Source organism: Canis lupus, chromosome 38 (genome assembly GCF_011100685.1).
Source record: "Canis lupus familiaris isolate Mischka breed German Shepherd chromosome 38, alternate assembly UU_Cfam_GSD_1.0, whole genome shotgun sequence".
In the NCBI taxonomy this organism is placed as follows: Eukaryota; Metazoa; Chordata; class Mammalia; order Carnivora; family Canidae; genus Canis; species Canis lupus.
The window spans coordinates 977,618-988,055 of record NC_049259.1 but is presented as its reverse complement, the minus strand read 5'-3'; the positions used below and the strand labels follow the sequence as shown (position 1 = coordinate 988,055).

The following is a 10,438-nucleotide window of genomic DNA, read 5'->3' as shown; positions in this document are numbered from 1 at the left end:
TTTAAGCCCACCACTGAGAGCTACTGCTCAGAAAAAAGATTCCTTTCAAAATATGACTGCTCGCTGACAATGCACCTGATCACCCAAGAGCTTTGATGGAGCTGTCCAATGAGATTCACATTGTTTTCATGCCTGCTAACACAGCACTCATTCTGCAGCATATGAATCAGGGCGTTAAGACTTCTTATTTAAGAAATACATTTTGGTAAGGCTATAGCTGCCAGAGATAGAGATTCCTCCGATGGATCTGGGCAAAGTCAATTGGAAACCTTCTGGAAAGGACTCACCAGCCTAAATGCCATAAAGAACGTTCATGATTTATGGGAAGGGGCCAAAATAGCAACACTAATAGCAGTTTGGAAGAAGTTGATTCCAACCCTCATGGATGACTCTGACCCTCACCGTTCAGGACTTCAGGTGAGGCAGTAAGTGCAGGGAGGGTGGAAGCAGTGAGAGAACTACAGTTAGCAGCGTAGCCTGAAGATGGGACTGAATGGCTGCGATCTCATGATAAAACTTGAACAGATGAGGTGTTGCTTCTTGCAGATGAGCAAAGAAAATGATTTCTTGAGATGGAAACTACTCGATGAAGATGCTGTGAAGACTGTTGAAATGACAAGAGAGGATTTAGAATAGTACATAAACTTAGTTGATAAAGCAGCAGCAGGGTTTGAGGGGAAATGACTCCAATTTTGAAAGAAGTTTCACTGTGGGTAAAATGCTATCAAACGGCATCTCATGCTACGGAGAAATCATTCACGGAAAGAGTCAAACGATGCGGCATACTTCATTGTCCTGTTTTAAGAAACTGCCATAACTGCCTCAGCCTTCAGCACCCACTGCCCCAATCAACCAGCAGCCACTTACATCAAGGCAGACCCTCTACCAGCAAAAAGGTCTGATGATCGTTAAAGCTCAGGTGATGGTGACTATTTTCTTGGCAATAAAATATTTCTAAAGTAAGGTATGTACATTGTATTTTTATACAAAATGCTGTTGCACACTTAATAGACTACAGCCTAGTATAGCTATGAGGTTTATATGCACTGCGGAACAAAAAAAGACTCATCTGCTCCACTTCATTGGGGCAGTCTAGAACTGAACTCACAACAGCCCTGAGGTGCACCAACGTGCGACGAATCACCTAATCATAGTAACCCCGAGGGTATTCCTTGGGTTTCAGATTAGAAGATGGAAGCTTGGATTGTCAAGTTCTGAATCCTGGCTGCACCACTATGAGCTGTATCACCTTGAGCAAGTACTTCACTTCTCGTACGTCTGTTTTCTCATCTGTAGAACAGGTGTGCTAATAGCATCTACTGCACTGGGTTGTGCAGATTAAGTAGAATGGGCCCCCCGAGGCACTCAAAAGCAAGCCTCAGCCTGATTCAATGCTCAGATATTAGTGATGATGTCACCCACCGGAAAGGGGGCTCACTGACCCTTTGGATGGGTTTAGCACGGTGCATGTCACCCAGACCTTCCCACGGGGAGGACCGGGAAGGGAAGAGAAGTGGGGGAAGGGAGGCTCACTTGCGCAAGATGATCTCAGAGGCGCCCTTGCTGTACATGCGGTAGCCCCCGCTGGGCTTCTCGATGACTGTGCTCATTGACTTGCGCACAGAGTTGAAAGTGTACACCTTGTAGAGCTTCTCCTCGGGCACCTCGTTGCGCACGGCATGGTAATCCTGCTTCAGGTCAGTGACGAAGCCCAGGAGAGCACACTCGGTCTTGTTGCCCACCTGCCGCGGGAGACCTCCCTCCTTCTCTGGAGGCTGAGAGAAAAATTGTATGTGCTGTTGAGTACCATGCTTCTACTAGGGAGAACTTGGGAGGAAAGAACACCCCTACAAAATGTTCACATATGTCCCCGGCGCCCATGTGGGGATAGCATTTATCTCTTTCCCAAGGGTAAGCAGATAGTGGTCAGTGGTGACTGTGATTCCTAAGCCATCCAGGGCTTAGGGATGTTCTAGTTTGCCCTGGGGATGGTGCTGGTATCTCACCCCATGTGGGTCTCATTTGAATACCGTCCCTTAGTTTCTAGAAAGTATGGAATTTATTCCTGATAAACCCATCTCTCCTAGGGATACTGCCATCATATGGTGATTGGTGGGCATTTCATAGATCTGGATTTCTACCTGCCTCCCTATCCCCCACTCTGCTCCCATGAATCAATCCCCAGTCATCCCAAACATGTTCACCGAGGAGTAGGACATGGGATGTGCAGTGGCAATTCAGGCAGGATAAACAAGAGAACATTTCTCTGTCCAGAGAAAAGGAATTGTCCCCTCCAACCACCCATTCTAAGTGTCTAGGCAAAGGAGGAGCTTACCAGAATCTTGGAGGTATAGGCACTGTTGATAGAAATACCATTGACAATAAGGTCCAGGACCTTGGGCACAAGGACATCAGGGCTTGGGAGTTGATGGTAATGAGTGTCTCCAATATATGCCTGTACCACAGTCATGCGGTTCATGGTCAACGTGCCGGTCTTATCAGAGCAGATGGCTGTGGCATTGCCCATTGTCTCACAAGCATCCAGGTGCCGCACCAAGTTATTGTCTTTCATCATTTTCTACAAAGGAGATGAGGATAGACTTGAGGGGGGACCGACTGAGCTCTGCCAAATATATGTCAAAGGCCATTTTTTGCCAACATGTCTCCGCATCTCATCCTCTTGTCTGCACAAAAATGCAGGGTACTATTTTTGTGAATCGTCCTCAGATTCTACTGGGTTACCTAAACCTTGATGCAACGGATCAAGATGGTCCTTTTCATCTCCAAGGATGCCAATGGCTTCTGCTCTTGTGAGGCGCCACTCAATCTGTGCAGATCGTATGGCCTATCCTTTCACTGAAGGCTATGTGGCACCCTCCCCTCCCATCTCAGTCCTAAAAGAAGAGACAGCACTATTCCAGTCTCACCTTCACAGAGTAGGCCAGTGAGATGGTGACAGCCAGTGGCAGCCCCTCTGGCACAGCCACCACTAGCACAGTGATGCCAATGATGAAGAACTTGACAAAGTACTGGATGTAGATGGGGGTGCACTCCGATAGCCACGGTCTGCGGTGTATCACAAAGTTGTCAATCACAAAGTACAGGATCAGGATGAGAACTGTGATGGCAGACATGATGAGACCTGTCCAGGAAACACATCACATGAGCCCAGGCTCAAAGGCCTCCCTGGGGCCCTGGCCAGAAGGGGGCTGGCATAAAGTGTAGCCTTTGCTACCAATGTTTATTTCTTTATTTATTTTATTTTTATTTATTTTATTATTATTTTTGCTACCAATGTTTAAAACCACCATCTCCAGTCACCCCCAAATCCCCCACCCATTCTCTCTTGCTTGTACATTATCATGTAAGGGAAAAAAAATGCTGGCTTCATCTTCTATGGACACAGGTTCCAGTTTCTGTACTGCACTAACTTGACTCGTGGCTTTGGACTAGTCTTGGTTTCTCTCTGGACCTGTTTCCTCATTCATAAATAAGGAGTTGGTCTAGTTTTCTAAAATAGAAATTTTGTGATTCTCAGACCTACCCTCTTGTCACAATTCAGAATGTAGTGACTGTATTTGCCTATTTCCTAGTAGTTTATCAATTTGGGCTTCTCCCCTAGCAGATGGGAACTGTTGGGTTCCCAATTTACGACTTGTTTACAGTGATACCGCTATGGTGTCAGCCCATCACCTACATGGCTAACCTTTAGCACGGTGCTTCCTGACCTTTCTCTTTACATGGCATAGGCAGAGAATGACAATAATTTACATGTTTACAATAAGCAAAGATGTCTATAGTTACTATATAGGCCAGGCAAGCACTTCACATATAATAACTGATTTAATTCTCACAAAAACCCTGTGAGATAAGTTAGTATTATCATCCCCTTTCATGAGTAGATTGAGGCACAGAGAGTTTTTTAAAGAAGATCAAAACACAATTAGGATTTAAAAATTTTTAATCTTATTTCTTTTCATCATGGTAAGTGTATTCTTTTTTAAAAAAATTTATTTATTTAATTATTTATTTGACAGAGAGCCAGAGACAGCCAGAGAGTGGGGGGAAGCAGCAGGCAGAGGGAGTGGGAGAAGCAGGCTCCCCCTGAGCAGGGAGCCTGATGCAGGGCTTGATCCCAGGACCCTGGGATCATGACCTGGGCTGAAGGCAGACACCTAACTGACTGAGCCACCCAGGCACCCTAATAAGTGTATTCTTTAATCTCCATCACCTATTTCACCCATCCCTATACCCACCTCCCCCCACAGAGGGATTTTTGGAAAACCAGGGTACCAACTATTCTGGTTTGCCTGAGACTGAGCAGCTTCTTGGGACTCTCAGCGGTAAAATCAAGAGCGCCCCAAGCGAGCTGGGACAAGTTGGTCGTCCTACACACTGATGCAAATGGAAGAAGTTTTTCAAGGTCAGAAAGCAACTGGCTTAGGGGTTCCAACTGCCCTGGGTGCTGCCTGGCCACCCTGAAGGCTGAGGGGATCAATGTCTGGGCAACTGTACCAGATTATCTGGGGCATAATATCTGGGAAGAGCTTTGCTTCAAACCATAGTCTGGTTTGGGTCTTTGCTTTTCCTGAGGGCCTAATGATTCAAAAGAATCAGAGCAAGGCCAGAGGTGATTATATCAGTAAAAGCATATTCTTCTGAATTTTGCTTCATCAGGGTCAGGGCTGAGGTCAGGCAAACAAAGTGCCTAGTGTCCGAAATTTAAAGAAGCACTCCCCCCCGACGGTGGTACAACGCACCCTACTTGCCTCACCCCCAACTGGCCTAGCTTGAAACGTAAACCAAAACGAGAGGAGACCAGGGGCCAGCCATCAGGTAGCTTGTACTCCCTAAAGCAGGGATTGGAGGACGACAGGAGGGGGGTGGGTGGGGTCTATTCAATGTTTCACACCTGTGTGCCAGGCTTAGCCACTTGATTCCACACCTGCAGTTCATGTCCCCCGTGTACCCTTGATATGCCAGAGATTTCATGGTGGTCACCGTAAGCGAGGTACTAGAACTGAATGAACATGCTAGACTAATGCTGTCCATCGGAACTCTCTGTGATGCTTCAAACATCCTCAGTTTGCTCTGTCCAATAAGGAAGCTGCTAGCTACGCGTGGTTATGGACCAGCTCAAACAAGGCTGATGTCACTGGGGAGCTGAATGTTTCCTTGTATTTAATCGTAATTCATTTAAGGGGAAACAGCCACACATGGTTAGTGGCTACCGTAATGCCTTTTTACAGATCCTTGTCACCCGGTGTGTGGTTCATGGATCAGTGGCACTGGCGTCGCTTGGAGGCTAGTTAGAAATGCAGCACCTTGGGCCCCACCCTGGACCTCCTCAATCAGAATCTGTACTTTAACAAGATCCCAGGTGAACTGTCTGCACAGAATGTACCAGACTAGACTGATGGCAGTCAGCGGAGGGGCTGGCCCAGAAGAAAATTAAACAGTGGTACCAGGTGGCCCCTTGGAAGAAATGTCCAGGGAAGGAGCAATCTTCCTTTTGTTTCTTCCTCCAACCCCTGTTCCTAGCACCCCCAAGAGAGGAGAATGTAGAGGCAGGGGCCGGAGAAGCCACTTCCCCTCACCATACACAAGAGTGCCGTTAGCAACCCCTCCTCTGGAAAAAGCCTCTCTAAAGCATGATCTTCCTGTTTCTTCTAGTCCTTATTTTGAATGTACTGTGCTGTGCCAGCTAGGTGCTAGCGCCATGCTAGGGAATTACTGCTGGCAAACGGGAGCCTTCTCTACCCTTATGGAGCTTACGAGCCAATACAGGAAACAGGTGAGCGGTCGTCCAAGTCTTCCTTCTTGCTAAGGTGAATCTCCCCTGGGTGACAGTTCTTTATTACCCTTCTGTTTGGAGGGAAGGGGCCGTGGGGTCTTTAACCCTGGCACACAGGGGCACACTTCTCTCTGAAAAGACCCAGGGAGTGGCCAGAGGGTGGCAGAGAGAGGGGCATGGTCACCTCGGCTGCACCAGCCCCCTGGGAAGGTTCAGCTCTTTTCGCCAGCCCAGCTGGGACAGAAGGCAGGCAGCCAAAGCGGCGAGGACCCAGCAGAGTAGCATGGATAGCAAGAGGCACTGCCCTACTCACCGGCTTTCCCAATCTGAACGGCCAAGCGTGTCAGCTTGCCCTGCAGCACCGACTTCTCCTTTTTGGGCAGCTTGGCCGCCTTTTTCTCCTTTTCCTCATTGTCGATCCCCTCCTGGCTGTTGAGTGGCTGGATTTCCAGGGCCACTCCATCCTGAGTCTTTGCTAGGGTGTGCACACAAATAGGACAGGTGAGTGGGCAAGGGGGTATCACTGAGTAGCAGGCATGTGAGGACCCAAACTCTTCTGTCTCCTTCCTGGAATCCACCTGGGACCCCCAGCATCAGCTCCAACCACTCTCACCCCTGCCAGGCAAGGAGCATGCCTTCCACCCTCTACTAGGGCCTTTACAATGATATTCTGACAACTAGGGATGAAACGGGAGTACTTTTAGGTTATGGATTTCCTCTTCGGTGGCAGCTTCCTGGCACCACCTCAGAGCCCCAAGCCAGGTTTATTCCAGCAAGAGGATTAGTCATGCCACTAAGTGCTATTACCAACAGCCATCCTTCCTGGAATTCAGTGCTTAAAATAGTGAATCTTTGCTGCAGAAAGGGGCTGATGGGGAAGGCTGGTAGATGTTTCCAGAGCATAAGCATCCTAGTCTGCTGTTAAAAAGTTCATCTCTCTCTCCCTATAGACTGTCAGGGAAGAAACAGTCCCCCAAACAGTATTTTTCAGTTCCTCCTTTTATATCAGTTCAACGACTGGGGAAGGAAATGCCCTCTCTCCCCTGTCTGATGAAGGTTGGGGAGGTACAGAGTGGGGAGGTAGAGGGTTGTCTTTTGGGGGAGAGGGAAGAAGCTGGTAGGAGGGGCCGTCTGGAATAAGAGGGATAAAGACAGACATATAAATCCACTTGGTTTTCAAAAGAAGAGTTAAAGAGACCTAAAATTAAAGACTTCTTTCTGTGGAGCCCTGGTTCTCCAATGTGATGACTTTATTCCTAAAGACTCCTATGACATGGGTACAAAGAAAAAAATCTCCAGTAGCTGTCTCAAGAGAGCAGTTCTCCCTGGTTCCCAGCCCCCTTCCAGCCTCACCCCTGCGGAGCTCGGCCCCTCTGGCTTGGGAAGGGCACTTCCTGAGATACTGTCTCTGTTGTCAGACTCACAAACAAGACAGAGACGGGATGTAGACACAGCCACCAAAAAAAGAAACACACACCAGATCGGGAGGAAGAAGACAGACGGTGAAAACAAAGAGGGGTGAGGAGAGGTACAGAGGACGGGCTCTGTCCGAGCACCCCAAGAAGACTAGCAGAGAAGGAATCCAGACCAGAAGAGGACACCGATGAGGAAGGTAGCAAGAGGAGGGTGCAGGGACTGCCCACCCCAACTCCCTCTACCGTCAGGACCCTGACATCTTCTAGGCCTGAAACGGGGGTACCGGTACCGTGGGTGTTTAAATCCGGCCTAGGGCAGTGAAGCAGGGAGTTCAGTGCCCCCTGGGGAAGAGCAGATCAATCCCACGCACTCCCCAAGAGAAATCTTGATGGGAGGGTCTGTGAGACAACAGCAGGGGGTGCTGTTGTGCTGTCTTCGATGGGGATCAGGATCTGGAGACCACCCCTAAAATCTCTGCACCTTCCTCAGGATGAGGCATCTGGGCCCCAGCAGCAGATAACAGATTTATGGAGAGGAAAAGGGAGAAGGCAGATGGCCTGGAAAGGTCTGGTTTGAGTGTAGGCAGGTAGAGATGGTAAATGAGTGGGTGGAAAGGTTACCTTTGTTGCGATTTTCAGGGACTCCTTGTTTTTTACCTGTTTGAACAAGAAAGAAAAAAGTGGGGTGGAGACCCAAGGTGACTATTAAGAGATCAGGTTTCCAATCTGTTGGTCCTGCTCAGAGCCCAGAAGGGCCACAGCAAAGGGGTGGAGGGGCAGGGAAGGCCATGTAAAGGAAGTTCACGTCTCCGCTCATGTCCATGCTTTCTAGGGGCTCTTGGACTCTGCGATGTGGACCAGACCAATTTATGCGGGTGAGTGCACACCCGCACCTGGACTACTCTCTCCCAGGGCCCAGCCGCTGCTGGGAGGCTGCTCCTGGCTTGAGTCACATCACTTGGAGAAATGGGGTAGGGGTTAGAGAGTGAGAGGTTGGAACTGGTTCTACCTGATGGCAAAGGCCCTGAAAGGCATCTTTGTGTCACTTCTCCAGCACCAGGCCAGCTTCCTCTTTACTCATCTGCAGGTAGCCAGAAAAACCTATAGTCTAGTTCCCAAGGGAATGTGTCTGGTTTCCTTTTGATAAACTGCCCTCCACAATACAGCCTGAGATGGTTCTCCAGCCAAGTGAAAGAAATCCTTCTCCAGGGAAAGAAGGAATGTTGAGGGAAAGGTATATGCAGATCTCTCTTTAGGATCTTTTTCTTGTTCACCTTCCTTCCTTGTCTTTCCTTCCTTCAGGGGCAAGTGAGTGGCCAAGACAGGACTAACTGTGGGGCTAGATATTGCCTCTGTGCTCCCACCTTCCTAGCTGTGTCTCTCTACTACTGACCACCCACGCTTTCAGCAGTTTTCCTCAGCCTCAATGGTTTGCTTTGTCCCCCACGTTTGAGGAAGGAAGGGGCAAGGGTGGGGAGACTGCCCAGAAGGCTGCCAGGGCCAGCTCATTTGGGACAAGTTTTCCATCTCATGCCTTCACAACCCACTGACAGACACAGGAGTCGACCGGATTTAGTTTTCATCACAGCACCCTGGGGAGCCAGGTGTGACATCTTTAGCTCTGCCAGAAGTTTGGGTATCTGCAGTCTTCATGTGGTAGATTCTTCCTACCAGGTCTTCCATCCAGGTCCGTTCCCTTGCTTCCTAGACTCCTCATGGGGATGGCAGGGGACAGAATCCCATCCCAAATACCCTTTACCTTTCTTCTTCTTCTCCTCCTCTTCTCCCTCATTGGCTCCCAAAAGGGTAAAGATGATTCCAGTCTGGGAGTTGATACCCACAGCGGTCACTACCATCCGGCCAGAACCTTCCATGACATGGGTCCCTATATGAGAAAGGAGAAGATGGAAGGAGCGTTGTGTTTTATACATAGCCATGCTTTGGTGTGGAATACAAACTTAGGAAAAAAAAAACCGGTCCCTCTTCCTTCCTTCCCCATGGATAATGATATACCCAGCAAATAGCAGGGAAAGGAAGAGAGCTGGGCCCATTTAAAATAGACAAAGCAAACGGGGGGGGGGGGGGGGGGGGAGGAGAAAAATGTGTCTAACTGCTTTAGGGTAAGGCTCTGTCCCCCACCTGCACCCCTAACCAGCAGAGCCCTGTCAAGGCCCATACAGCACGTGCTTTGTAGAGCACCTCTTTTAGGTTGCCTGATAACCTTGTATTCAACCCACTCACATGCTACTGCCCCAGATGAACTTAGGGGAAGGAGATGGGGCAGGGCCACAGTGGAGTGCAAGGCCTGCAGCGGGTCTCTGTAGCCTGCTGTCTGGGGGAGGCAGAATGGGAGCCGCAGCAGCCAGAGGCCATACCTGAGAGCAGCATCGGGTCCCTTTCCAAGGACTTCTTGACATGATCTGATTCCCCCGTCAGAGAGCTCTCATCAATCTTGAGATCATTCCCCTGGATCAGGATCCCATCTGCAGGCAGCAGGTCACCTAGTGTGCAAGAGGGGAAGGGGCAACAGGGAAGGAGGGTAGGTGAGTGCCTGGCAGAAGGTAGGAACCATCCAGCTTCGTCTCAGGGCTGCTCCCACAGGCCCTACCTACAGGGCAATGGACCAGGGGGTACCTGGGGAGCTTTGAAAGACACCTTCATCTCTGACAACCTGGGACAAGACTCCTGATAAATTCAAACAATGACTGATCCCTAAGCACCTCCCCGTGGCCTCAACATTATGTATCTTTCACCCTCTGACACACAGGGTACAAGTGTGACCTTCTTTGGGGAGAGTTGCTTCTTTCTTTGAATCCTTCTCAACAACTTCTTCAACTAACCTAGAAGCTAACACAATTTGAAGTCTTATCTTTCTGGGTCCTCAGCGACTCCCAGCACCCCCACGCCAAAGGACCTAGCACTCAAATACAGAAGGTGACATAGGTACAAGAAGCATGAGCTCTCACCGTATTTGATTTGGGCAATGTCACCCACCACGATCTCAGCCACAGGCAGCTGGATGATATGACCGTTTCGGATCACGGCGAACTTCTGTTCCTTTTCAATGCGGTTCTGCAGCCCACGGAACTGCTTCTCCTTGCTCCAGTCATTGAAGGCAGTCACCAGCACCACAATGATCACGGAGAACAGGATGGCTGCCCCCTCAATCCAGCCAGCTTCCGCCTCTCCTTCATCTTCTGGGCTACTTACGGGTAGACCACACTCTAGC

The 10,438-nt window shown here is 49.3% G+C and overlaps 1 protein-coding gene and 1 long non-coding RNA gene across 8 annotated transcripts in view; one reads left to right on the top strand and one right to left on the bottom strand.

The window, feature by feature from the left end:
- Positions 1-10,438, bottom strand: part of ATP2B4 (ATPase plasma membrane Ca2+ transporting 4) — a 99,364-nt gene that overhangs the window by 29,447 nt on the left and 59,479 nt on the right. For 5 of the 7 annotated variants that reach the window (XM_038585953.1, XM_038585951.1, XM_038585948.1 and 2 more), the window contains 8 exons: positions 10,176-10,433; positions 9,585-9,710; positions 8,969-9,094; positions 7,831-7,866; positions 6,108-6,269; positions 2,928-3,142; positions 2,336-2,578; positions 1,534-1,775 (listed from right to left, as the gene is read on the bottom strand). In XM_038585953.1, coding sequence (XP_038441881.1) covers positions 1,534-1,775; positions 2,336-2,578; positions 2,928-3,142; positions 6,108-6,269; positions 7,831-7,866; positions 8,969-9,094; positions 9,585-9,710; positions 10,176-10,433 — 1,408 coding nt within the window. The remainder of the gene's footprint in view (positions 1-1,533; positions 1,776-2,335; positions 2,579-2,927; positions 3,143-6,107; positions 6,270-7,830; positions 7,867-8,968; positions 9,095-9,584; positions 9,711-10,175; positions 10,434-10,438) is intronic. The other 2 variants (XM_038585952.1, XM_038585950.1) reach the window with 1 other exon arrangement.
- On the top strand, positions 5,567-8,086 carry LOC119868023. Its single transcript, XR_005385558.1, has 3 exons — positions 5,567-5,794; positions 7,213-7,406; positions 8,042-8,086. It is a non-coding gene; the product is annotated as an uncharacterized LOC119868023 (long non-coding RNA).